Below are 13,594 nucleotides of genomic sequence, written 5' to 3' on the forward strand. Positions count from 1 at the left end.
ACTTCTGTACCTTTTGTTGGGTAAGGTTGTCCCTATATTCATTCATCTCTTTGTTGAGATCATCTAGTTTCTTTTTATATCCCGTGATGCTAGCTTTTATCTGTGCTTCAGTCACCTGTATTTCGATCTGGATTTTTTCAGAGAGGCGTAGGGCAGTCTTGAGGATCAGCATGATCCAATCATGGGTACAATGCCATGCTATACGTGCCCAGTCTCTTCGGAATTCATGATCGTCCAGAAAGATACGAGGGGCATTAGATACTAGTAAGCCTTTAGGTGCCATTTGGTTTGTCACATATTCCTTTAATATAGTGCCGTGTAGAATGGTTCTTATTCTGTTCCTTTTCATTTCCGTCAATTTGTCCCAGTCTGATGTCTGGGATATTGTACTGCTTATGTTTGCATCCGCAAACGCCGCAAGATTGCCCATGATAGAGTCGATTTCATCAGTCGAGAATGTTAAGCCTTGAGTGTCTGCCATGGTCAATAGTTGTGTCGCCTTCTCCGTATAGACAGTAAAGAAGACAGTGCTGCTATTTAATAACTCTCACAGCTGTGCGCTGCCAAGATATACAGAAACAATGGAGAGAGCAAGGGTTATGTTCACCAGAGTGAACGGGGAGTACTCCTGTACCCCTGGATACAATAGTAGAAAAAACAAAATGAAGGAGTACCACCAGTGAGAATTCACAAGTCACTGTGTCGGTGGATGGTTTTCACAAAGTAGAGGAAAACTCTTTTTCTTAAAAACCCCTCACTCATCACCTAGTGATGACATGCTTCATCATCGGGGTCCACCCTAATGACCTAGCGTCATCAGGGTGTGCTTCAACACCTGATTGCAGTGGAGCAGGTTGTGAGTGCACAAAGGAAAAATCCCCCCGCCAGGAAGACCGATCGTGTCAGGGATCGGTTCACTCTTGGAACCGCTCTCTAGGTTTTGCGACTTTTTTCTGAAACCGATCGTACAAACTACTCCAACGTACCTCAGAGATACAAAAAACCTGCTGACACTCCTGAACAATGTACAAGTAGACGATGAAACTATCCTACTCAGTTTTGACATTGAGAGCCTTTATACGAGTATTCCTCAAGATGCCACCCTGGATGTTCTTAAAAGCGTTCTGGAAAATAACAGTTGGGAACACCAGACACCAAAAGCGTTTATCTTACAGTGTGCCATGCTCGCACTCAAAAGGAACTATTTTGAGTACGAAGGCTCCCTGTACCTCCAAATCGGTGGTACATCTATGGGCAGTGTCTTTGCTCCTAGTATAGCCGGGCTATATGTCCATAACTTTGAAGAAAGGCACATCCTTACACAAGAGAACCCCTACAGAGATCACATCAAGTTTTGGCGTCGTTATATCGACGACGTCATGGTAATCTGGCAAGGACCTGAAGAAACACTCAGAGACTTTACTATCTGGATTAATACTCGAGATCCACACCTCAAGTTTACTCACACGTTTGACAAACGACAGATGATCTTTCTGGACATAGAAATTAAGAAAGAGGGGCAGGAATTAACAACCAAAACACATTTTAAGCCCACTGCCAAGAACAATCTACTGAGGTACGAGAGTTTCCATCCCCGTCCGCTCAGAGAAAACCTGCCTTATGGCCAATATCTGAGACTACGGCGGAATTGCAGCAAACTATCAGATTATAAACTTCAAGCTAAAGACCTCACGTGCAAACTGAAACAACGAGGGTATCCAAACAGAATAATTGAGAAGTGCCAAAAAAGAGCAAGGAATCAACCTCGTGATTCTCTACTTGAAGAAAACATGTCCCGGAATGATTCTATTCCCCTCACATGTGTTACAACGTACAATTCCGTTTCAAACAATGTGAGTAAGAGCATCAAAAAACATTGGCAAATCCTCAACACAGGCGCGCTGAAATGGGACAAATCACTTTTTTCTTATAAAAAAGCACCAAGTTTAAAAGACAGCCTTGTCAACACAAGGCCAAAGAATGCAACGATCAACTCTAACCCTAGCATTACTGAAATGTGGAACTTGCCACCAATTATTGGGCACTACAAATGTGGGGATTGTAGTGTATGCCATCTGACAGAGAACACGAAAACACTGAATCTTGAAGAAGGCAGAGTGTGGGAACAGCGTAAACACACGAATTGCAACAGCACCAACGTTGTGTACATGATCACATGCATCTGCGGAAAAAACTACGTTGGTATGACGACCAGAAAGGTCAAGCAACGTATTTGTGAGCATCGTAGCACAATACGCTGCAGAAAAAACGCCACCAAGTTGACGGACCATTTCCTGGATGCAAACCACACTCCGAATGACATGAGATGGACTGTCATTGAGCAGATTCCAAACGGACCCAACTCCCAAAAGATCCTACATGAGAAAGAACAACGTTGGGTGTACCGACTTTCCACTCATATCACGGGCCTTAATGATAATGTCCCTTGGGCCTCAATACTTTAAGCCTACCCACTACCCTTTAAGCAATATTCAGCCTACTCCTAACCATCTAATGAGTTGTCTACAAACATGACCGAAGCACTCTTGTAATTTTAAATAGTCATGGTCCGTTCTGGTTAGTATGACCACGCCTATATCATAACATTGGTCTTTTGTTGGGGTCTTCTGGTAATATACACCCCAGTTCTAGCTCAGAACCCCCCTTGAATATGGCTATCTACGATGCTATTACCAATATTTCACCAGCCATTCAGGTCTTTGTACACAATTACTGAAATACTCCTGATGGTCTTTTGAATATATAATATTTTTGGAATATTGTACCTCCAAGCCTGGGACTAACCCCAACTACCCAGCACAAGATTCGATCCCTCGCCTTAACTGTATCCAATTGAGGCTATGCGGCCACCGTCCTAGTATTCCTGGCGGCCTTCCGCGCACGTGATCGCGGCTTAACCACGCCCATCACGGAAGCGCCCACACTCTATTTCACTCGCGCCTTCACCCAGCCCAGTACTAGCGGGGCGGTGCAGGCAGTAGGTTACAAACTGAATTCCTCGGCAACTAACTGTGAGTAAAAGTACCCGTTTTCCTGCGGGCGTGTCTTTTTTCAACTAGCGCCAAAAACGAACGCGCCCAGGACACGAGTTGGATGATATTTCTTACCCGCATTTATCTACCTCTTAAAAATATCACTCTCTTTCAGAATACGTTTTAAAGAGGGTAACCTCCCCCGTCCCATGAAGTCCTTGAACACTCCATTGAGAGTGAGCCTTGGTTATATATACTTTCTGTCTGTCTTGTGTCTATGTTGTGTTTGTCTTATTTTGTGTTGTACAGTTTCTCTTTGACAATGCATGCACGATCGAATTGGATATAGTCTCGCACCAACTAGTCGGTATGCGAGGAAGTAACACGCGGTGACCATTTTATGAACTGCGTGTAAGTTGTGAATAGAGAAAATTACGATATTCCCTCTGTGTGCAAGTTGTGGGTAATCTACACTGTCCCACATTTCGCACCTGCACTTCCCTCCTCTAGAAGTATGCTGGAGTAGAGCCCAACACTGGTAACGCTAGACGTATGATGCTACCACTGAATTCACCATGTAACTGGGTGTGACAGCATGCTGACACAACGTTGAAGCACTGCACTACGTTACAGGCTTGTAAATATGTTCAATACTTTGACAAATGTCGGTATTTTCTTTTACAGGTTTTTTTGATTTTTTAGCTCACCCAGTGTGGAGCGAGCTAATACCACGGGCGCATTTTCGCCATCCAGTGGTCCCATGTGGTAGGATTGGGTGCGTCTTTTAGGGGACGCAGACCGTCCACCACTTGGTTGTATGGTCCTGACGAAAACCTGGTTAACCTTAACCATTAAGGTTGAAACATGTAGACCTAACACATAGACCCTATTATTTATAGAGATACACGGGCTCATTGTTACCCTATTTTATCTCGCCACGATTTTAATATTGTCCAGTTGCTTGCCAATAAAAAATCTTTATTTTACAAGTTCAAACCAGGACAATTTTTAACCCACTGATTTTTTTCATTTTTCACGCACCACCACTCACAACCTGCTCCACTGCAATCAGGTGTTGAAGCACACCCTGATGACGCTAGGTCATTAGGGTGGACCCCGATGATGAAGCATGTCATCACTAGGTGATGAGTGAGGGGTTTTTAAGAAAAAGAGTTTTCCTCTACTTTGTGAAAACCATCCACCGACACAGTGACTTGTGAATTCTCACTGGTGGTACTCCTTCATTTTGTTTTTTCTAAGGTTTAAAAGAACTTCATCATTATTCTCCTATTTTAAATAATCATAGCTTGCCAGCAGTTTTTCATGACCAAATTATCAAAAGATGGTATCAATCTGGAATTCTTATATTAGGAGATTTATATCAAGACTCTAAATTAATTTCTTTTTTAGATGTCCAAGTTAAATATGGTTTATCCAAATATGATTTTTTCAAATATCTCCAGATTTGGAGTTTTTTTAGAATCTAAAGGCCTTCTAGATCATAGCTGTATGAATAAAAACTATTTTAGAAACAAGTAAGAAAGTTAAAAAAAATAGGTCTAGTTTATACTACTGCTATAAATCAAATTGAAGATGATCTTTTGTTAGTAGAGAGCAAATGGCAAAGGAAATTTGAACTTGAGAATGTTGACATAGGAAGATCTATTGAATTATCAATTAAGATTCTTTTCAATGGTTCACTTCAAAGCCAACATTACATGTCAATTTTTGATCTGTATTATTCTCCTATTAAAATAGCGAGATGGAAAACAGGTACTGGTGATAGCTGCAACCGATGTGATGAGACCGGGCTGACTCTATTCACATGTTTTTTAAATGTATGAAACTTTCCCGATTTATTGCTGATATAGAATTTTTTATTAATAACAGCCTAGGAATTGATGCAAAGCTAACCCCTGAACTAGTAATCCTAGGCATTCAAACTGATCACATCGGTACTAGATCGACAGCTGAAGAAGCCTTTTTGTTAATTTGTATGTCAATTTTTCGTTATTGTATTACTTCTAGATGGATTGATGCTGAACCTCCAATCTTTTATCACTGGCGATCTAAATTGCTCTCTATATATCGATTAGAAATTGCAATGTATAAACTTAATGGGATAAAAAGAAGGTCACAAGGTCAGAAAATATGGGAGCCAATAACCAATTGGATTTAATATGATTTAAGTACTTTACATTAATCGTTTGCATTCTAGAAGTATTATTTATCATGTGATATCCTTCCTTTTTTCTTTCTCTGTTAAGGATATTCTTACTTATTTGCTTGATTTTGATATTTATTTTGCTCATTGTACAGCTGACTGTTGAAATAAAATGCTAAAAAACAAACAAAAAAACAAAACAATTATTTGTCTGGTGGGTTATCAACTAACTTGCCTGCAGTCCATCCACATCCAAATTCTATACAGAGTGGTGGTATCTAGTTCCAACAACTTAGTTGTTAAATCAGTTTTATACAGAAGACATAATACTTTTTACAGAATTTCTCTTTTATCAGGTGTGAAAAGCGAAATGCAATACTGTGAATTATGAGAAAAAATAGAATATAAAAAGTGCACCTAAGTTTAGCTGAGTGAGTATTGTTGGTATGGTTAAAGAATACAGAATTTACTCTACAAGCATTGTTCCAAATGTTTCCACTTCAGCCATTTGTCAACATGTGTGTGCTTTACAGGAATGGAGCCGACTATCTGCAGAACAGTAATTAATGACAACAATCTTCACAAAGCAAAAGGCATGGTTTGCCGCCCTAACTGTCACCCTCCTATTTGATGGCCTATGTGAGCTTTACTTCCCAAGTTTATCCTGCCTCAGGAGCATGAATATGTTACTGCGTCTTTACGCTGCTCGATTTTTTGGGCTCTTTTTTTCTTTTTAGCTAAGCACTCTATGAGGGTGCTTTTGTTTTCCAGCTGTCTCCCTCGTCTGCTTCACTGCCTCCTGTATACCTGTCCGTTTCTCCGTGTGCTTCTCTGCCATCCGACTTTTCTCTGACTCACAGTGTGCTACTGAGCTACCCTCTTCACCATGATACGCTGTCTTGTCGTGTGCTTCTCTGCCCCTCCACACCTGGTCTCCTTGTTGCTCTGTCTTGTCGTGTGCTTCTCTGCCCCTTAGTTTTGCTCTGTCTTGCCGTGTGCTTTTATGTCCCCCCTTCTCCGTGTTGCTCTGTCTTACCTCGTGTTTCTCTGCCCACCTCACTGCCAGTCTCCATGTTGCTTTGTCTTGCTGTATGCGTCTATGCCCAACCAGTATTATTTCCATTCTCTGTGTTGCTTCCCTGCATCCATGTTGCCCTGTCTTGCTCTGTGTTTTCTATGCACCCACCCCCACTCTTCATGTTCCTTTGTCTAGCTATGTGCTTTTATGGTCCTCTTGTGTTGTTTTCGTCCCCTGTTTTTTCTTCAGTGCCCCCTTTTTTGTTTTTATTTACCAATCCAACTCTGGTAATGAAAAAAAAAAGTGCCTGACATTTTGTTTACACGTGCACCTACATAACAAATTCTTTAAGCATGCTGCACTGCATCATGCTATCCATTTGGCAAACTTAATGGGTAAAAAAAGCATGACCTGTTGGTTTTGCTAATGCTTGTTTCTCTGTGTGAGGCAGAATGCCTGTGAACGGTTCCCTTCCGTTCTTTTAGAAAAAAGGGTAAATGAAAAAAAAGATTTTGGTACAAATGATGCGTGTTACTCATTTACATTTTTATAATGGATTTCTCAATATTATTCCTATATATTTTGTAAGCTGAAAAAATGGCAAATGTTGCCCTTTGCAAATGCATTTTTTTCTCTTTGTTTCAAAACTTTGAGAGGATCCTGCACAAGGGAGGAAACTATTCAATGTTTTTTTAATACGAATTAAGAAACCAAGATAGAGAAACGGTGAAGCTGCTCTCCCTTCTGGCATGCTTCGGATTTCAGTAAACAGGCTGCTGACGTGTAAAGTTGAAGACTCAGAAAAAGGGATCCATCACAAAGTCTTAGTTTACACCATGGCTGCAATTTCCCACAAAATGACTTGGACAAAGTCAATGTTTGTCAAAGTCAATGTTTGGGGAAGGTGCGGTGGAGACCGACACTGTTTGGAACTGGAGGTAAGAGAAAGAGAACACTCCAATAGCCAGATAGGAACTTGGGGATTCTCAATCTCTGTGTAGAATGGAAAATGTTAAATATATTCTTTAAACCAAAACTTAAATAGGCACACAATAAAATAACCGCTAAGTTTGAAAGAATCAGATGATATAACTTATGTAATTATGTGACTAAAGAAGAAACAGAAGTATCCCATGGCAAGAAATTAAAATGTCCATTCGCTATAATGTTAGCATTGCTTGTGGCACTGCCCTTATCAAATGCTGGCAGGGAGCGGATTCCTGAAACTTGGTTCATATGGGATCCAATGATTTACCTTGTCGAAGCAGGCCAGCTTGATCTTGCCGCAGACGTTGATGCGCGGTGGGCTGATGCAAAAGACGCCGTGGCGTTTCAATCGGTTCTGGGCATAGATGGTTCCCACGGTCATGGCAGCAGGAAGCGCCGGTGGCACAATGATGGTGATGACATCTAGGGCACGTATGACAATCTCTGATACCGAAACCTGGCACACACAAGACAATCTTTCGATGATAATCACGCGATCCCTGCACAGTCACATTTTACTTTTATTTATTTATTTAAACCGGATGGCATTTCAATCGCTAATGCTGCGCATAAGAACACTGGTAGCAGATGGGACAAATGAAGGAGGCAGGCATAAACAAAAAAGTGAGAAGCAGCAAAGAGGAATAGAAACCAGAAATGTGGAAATGTCTAAATGTAGATATGATATACCGGCAGCAATATGTATAGTTGGAAAGAGTGAAATAGGTATAAGGTGTCCTTCGATAAAAGGAGATGTCGATTATTTCAATCTGTTTTAAGGACCAGAATTGTTAAGGAAGTCGAAAAGGTACTCCACCAAAAAGGTGTGCAGCCTCTAATACCACTGTCAAGAGTTCATCGAGGGACTGGTTCTTGGCAGAGAGCCATATAGCTTGAAGGAGATTAACTGAGGTTGGTGGGTGTTTTGGTACTCTGGAAGAGGTTCTGGTCGCAAAACTGGGAACTCTATCCATTGGAGGGAAACTAGTAGACCATTGCAATATTCTTGTTTACTGAGTACCAGTAAGTTACCAGTACTTTAGGTCGATGAAATGGAATTAAAGGGCAGATCTTTCATACATTGAGAGCATGGTAACGCGCTGCAGTGGTGATGAAAGATTTCAGGTGCAAGAATGGGTTGAGGAGAAGGCCAACATTTGTGGCCGTGGACGTAAATGTCAAAGAAATGTGCAAGAAGTGGATAGAGTTGGCTAAGAACACATGTCAGTTACTTTTACACTTTCATTTATACCATAACTCTCAAATGCGCTAATTCTCAAGCCTGTTATGCATGGGAGAACAAATTTCCTAGATTTCCAGGACCGCATCAGGAATTCTTTGTGGAAATCTTCTCCAAATAGCGGAGTAATCCCAAGAAGTATATGTTGTGAATCCCGTCCTTACTCCCTACCTCTGCTAAACCTACCCTCTAGATCCTTTATTATTACATTTTCTGCAGCTATCATGCTCAATCTCTCACCTCTCACATTCTAGTTCCCATTCATGTGCTCCCCTCTAGTCTGACTCATTCTTGTGCTATCACCTATCAAGTTTTGTCCCTTCACTCTTCCTTCTCACGTTACCCATTTTCTCCAATCTTCCAATCCACTTCATATATTGCCCCTTTAAATTCTATGGCTTCTCAACACTCTTACACCCACTCTCGCCTCATCCCCTACCCCCTTACATGTAGCTCTTAAATGTCATGCCGATGATTCACAATTTTTGTTCCCACAAACAGGTGTTTTACTCCAGGAAATTCTGGTGTAATACATAAGGTTTTAAGTTAGACACAACTATTGGCAAAATAATTTGAATTTGGTCATCCATCCATATCATAAAATGTTCTGTTACAGTCAATCTTCCTTCTGACAAACCCAAAAATGTCCGATTTACAAGTGACAAATTCAGTCCAATGAGATTAGACTTGTTGGAAGGGAGCAAAGGATAGAGTGATCTTGGCTTACCTTATTCATAATCAGGATGACAATGCTGTAGATGGTGCCCATGACAGCTGTGAGGGAGGAGTGAAAAGAAAGAGAAGTTGAAAAGGAAACATGAAACAGGAGGGAAAGGAGGAAACAGGAGATACAAATAGAAATGAACAAGGTGACAATTTAGAGGACAGGGAAATAAAGGGAGAAAAGAAGGAATAGAAGGGGGTAAGCATGTCCAATCAGAGAAACAGGGTTAATAAAATAGAGAAAGGGAGACAGTGGAAAAGGGGTGAAGGAACAGTTGAAAGAGGTTAAAAGTGAAAGATGAAGAAATGGAGAGGAAATGTGAAGATGGCAAATGTAAAGAGGAAGTGGTGAAGAAAGCACAAAGAAGATGAACAGAATGGTAGGGGGGAAGGGAATAATGGTGAAAGAGTGCAAAAAATGTTCAAGAAAAGGTAAAATGTTGAAGGGGAAAACCCAAAAGAGAAAATAAAGGGGAGCAAGACAGAGAAAGAGAAGAAAGAGGATAAAGGAGCATGCAGAAGACAAATGGAAACATAGCAGGAGAAGTGGGTAAATGAGAGGTCAAAAAAGAAATAATGAAATTAGCAAAACAACGTAAGGGAGACCAAAAGAAACAGGAATGAATAATAAAGGCAGAATAAAAATGAGTGAATGTGTAAGTAGGAAAAGGAAGGTCAGAAAGAGAACGGTGAGAACGAACGGGAGATGAAGAAATATAAGAGATGACAAGGAAAGGAGAAAAGAGAGAAAGATTAGTCCAATTAAATCCAGAGTACTTCTCGTCTTGCATATCATTTGATGTTCTCTGAAAACACTACAAAAAGAAGCCACTTGAATGATCATTTCCAATGCTCACATCCAGTGTAAAGATGAACTGCGTGAACTAACCCTACACAAATCTCCCCGGGCTTACATATCTGACGGCTATTACCCTTAGCAGGCGGATACACAGGTTGTACAGGCTGCCACTGCGCACAGCACAACTATCTCTCATGTTACATTTTACACGTGCACAAGAAATAGCTACTGAACAGGGCGCACGGACATTTGAGAACCACGACGTGGACAGTAGAGTTATTGAAGTTGCATGACAACGAGGCTGAGGCATCAATAAGCAGTGTTATACCTCAGGAGCACAGATCCCGGAGGCTAAAACCTGAAAATCACAGCTAGGCCACAGGTTACACAGAAATAATAGGCTCGGGCAACAGGTAGCAGACCTATCCCTTATCACGTATCTTACTCGCTCTGCCCTGAAACAGCAACGCTATCTTCCATGCTGAGGCCTAAGACTGTACAACTCTACTATATAAAGAACGATGGCTTTGGGCAGAAGAGATGGAGAAGGAACAAGTCTTATTTGCATCTGACTGTTCCCACTCTGGCGAGGCACTGTGAGTGGAAAAAAGGAGGCCATGAGCGATTAGAAGTGGCAAGCATTAAATCATTACCTCTTTGGTAGTTTGGACTGAAATGCTCCTACAGGGGCACGAACGAATGTACTCTGTATAGAGCTGCTGCTCATAAGCAATAGAAAAGTAGAGAAATAAAATGAACTGGAAGACGACCTGAGCAGTTTTCAAACACTGAAACGTTTGCAAGCATTCTGCCCATTACCTTTCCGTTTTAGTTTCGACAATAAATAGAACACAGGCTAAACAGATGCTATTGACTTAGACCAGAAAGAGCCATTTCACAGGAGGCACCCACACTACAGACTCAACGCTCAGATACATCTAATTCGGGTTATATAGCTCAATGTGCCTTGTATTACTGATTTATTATTTGGTGTATGAAGGCATTCACTCTGCCCACCCTTTGCACTCTCCCTTTACTGTATTCCAGTGGACGCTAAAAATTTTATTTTTTCCTAAAATGTTATATGAGGGGTAAGCGTATCCCCACATTTAGGGAATTGGGAGGGTGTGGAGTTATCATTTAGTGCCAGCCCACTGTGGAAAGTGGGGGAAGTGAGCCTCACCAATTTTGTCAGCTACCACTGTCACAGAAGGTAAGCTGATGGACTGAGTTACATCCATACCATCAGCTTAGTCACAACACTTTAAATCCACACTACATATGTCTTGATGGAAGGTGATCAGCACTGTAATGCTGTCAAAGAAGGGACAACAGCTTTACCTGCACTGTGGGAGGTGAATGTTCAGAACTTCACTGTTGGAAAAGCTTCTTAAATCTGTATCCACTTCCCTCACTAGATGACTGAGTCTAACAAGCAGCAGCAGGCATCCAATCAGAGGAGGAGACGGGGTCCTGGGAATAATGGACATCACTCTGTCGCTATTTGTCCCTGCTGTCATAACCAGCACTTATCAGCCTCAATAGTCAACAAAACAGTTACCTTAGGGACCCAGGGGTACCTGGCTGGCAAAGGCTCCCCAGGAGAACGTAACACCATGTCCTCAAGCCCCACTGGAACAGCACAATGTCATGAAGAAGCAGATGCAATGGTTAAGCTTGGACTGTAAGCAGGCGAGCAGACAATGCTGGCATGCATGCATGCACATGTGCATGTCCCCAAGGGTGGGTTCATGGGGGAAAGGGGTTGAAATAAAGAGAGGAAGGGAGAGACAGAGTGTGTGTGTGATAATGATGGCCATTTCTGACATACTGTGGCCTTTTCTGGTATGACTGATAACTGGAATCAATTGTTAGCATGACAGAGCCATCCTGGCAATGATGGCAGGCATCTAAAAAATGTAGTGGGTATTCAGTAATGATGAATTAACATTTAGGGTAGGACAACATGTTTGTTAAACAAATGTTTGTGGGCAGGTTGCAAACTTTGGGCTTTGGGAAGTTGGTTGAAGTTCACAGAATGGCCGTAAAACCCACGGGCCCGCCTCACCTTGAGGATTTCCTGCTCCAAGATGTTTTTTGAGTGAGACAACCTGCATCAGTCAGTCGTTGTAGCCTTGTGAGGATGGGGAAAGCAAGGAGAGGCTGGTGCCTGGAGTTTGCTACTGGGCATGGAGGGGCTAGGAGCACAAGAAAGAGTACAGCTGTGGGACAGCAGTTACCTCTGCTTTTATCTTTGAAACCACATAAGCTTGCAACTTTGGAAAGCCTGAATAGTTTAAAAAAACTAAAATCAAAAAAATCTGCGAAGTTGCAACTTTGAACACTCCTAATTAACATGTGTGTATTTAGGAAAGGGAACAAGGGGCAACAAATGTCCATGCAGGGCAGTCGTCAATGTAAGTACTTTATGAAAATGTCAAGCATGAAAACTGAGGAAAATATTAGAGTATATATTAAATAAGGCTTTGGAGGTCAAGATTTATCAACTGCAAGTCTAGCTCTATGTCTTGAACTTGCTTGCATGGAGAGGCTAAAATTGTGTTTGGAAACGTATCACTCACTGCCAGAGTTCTTCTGTATGCCAAGTTTGTTTGTCATACAGGATGAAGCATGAGTGAGAACAGCTAACCTCCACAGACGCAGTGGTTATGGAGCCTCTACACAGGACATTTGGTCTGTTTACTGGGAGACCTCTGTGCAGGGATGTATGACGTTACAACGCAGGCTATTACAACGCCTGCCTTTACAACGCGGTTTTTACATCGCAAACCTTTACAACGCATAGCGCTTAGAGGTGCTGGATAGTGGTAATTATAATTTTCTATTCCAACTCCAGTCCCCGTGGACACTAGGGAAGGTGTTGGATAGAAAATTAAACTTATCCCCTATCCTAGAGCGCCCCCCAGCGCAATGCGTTGTAATGGTTTGCGTTGTAATGACCGCGTTGTAATGGTAGTGCATTGTAATAGTTTCGTTGTAAAGGTTGTTTACCCTGTGCAGCCACGTCCATGAACAGTGCAAGATTGTTTGCCACACTTTCCTGGCAATGGGACAATAGTTGAGGCTTCCTAGAGAACTCACTTGCACTATGCTAAATGCATTCGTAGGGACTGAGTAGTGTTCTTTAACTTAAAACCAGTCCTGCCTGAATTACTAAAGGTAGACCAGATGAGAGGACAGAGGACAAAATGAAGCAAAGTCTATAAATTAAGCACGAGGAGACTTTAAGCCCGTTGGCATGAGTAACTTAAAAATGGCATGGAAATTGTGAGAAATCTATAGAACAATTCACAGTAAAAATGGTTGGACTCCACGGCACCGCCTGTAGTGGAGAAGGCATGGATCCAAATAACTACAAAGGCGGCAGTGGGCACCCATGCACTTTAACCCCTTCGATGCTTGTGACGGAACCATTCTGTCATGCCTCACGGTTGAGCTGTGCGGATGACGGAATGGTTCCGTCACGGCCACACCCAGTTATGGAATGTCCAGCACTCAGGGGAAATCGGCGCCGCACGCAAGGTGTTAAGGTGTGGAAACCCAAGTGCAGATTCATGAACAAACAACTAGTGGAGAGTAAACAAATACCTGTATTTAAATGATAGTAACACAGGCCCAACCTATTCTAGTGTAGGGTTGTGAAGGGTTA

At 41.9% G+C, this 13,594-nt stretch overlaps 1 protein-coding gene across 5 annotated transcripts in view; it reads right to left on the bottom strand.

Annotated features, from left to right (window-relative positions):
* Positions 1 to 13,594, bottom strand: part of ATP13A2 (ATPase cation transporting 13A2) — an 861,654-nt gene that overhangs the window by 201,754 nt on the left and 646,306 nt on the right. For all 5 annotated transcript variants that reach the window (XM_078642867.1, XM_078642866.1, XM_078642870.1 and 2 more), the window contains 2 exons: positions 9,130 to 9,176; positions 7,431 to 7,619 (listed from right to left, as the gene is read on the bottom strand). In XM_078642867.1, the coding sequence (XP_078498993.1) occupies positions 7,431 to 7,619; positions 9,130 to 9,176 (236 nt within the window). The remainder of the gene's footprint in view (positions 1 to 7,430; positions 7,620 to 9,129; positions 9,177 to 13,594) is intronic.

This window comes from Lissotriton helveticus, chromosome 5_1, assembly GCF_964261635.1.
Source record: "Lissotriton helveticus chromosome 5_1, aLisHel1.1, whole genome shotgun sequence".
In the NCBI taxonomy this organism is placed as follows: domain Eukaryota; kingdom Metazoa; phylum Chordata; class Amphibia; order Caudata; family Salamandridae; genus Lissotriton; species Lissotriton helveticus.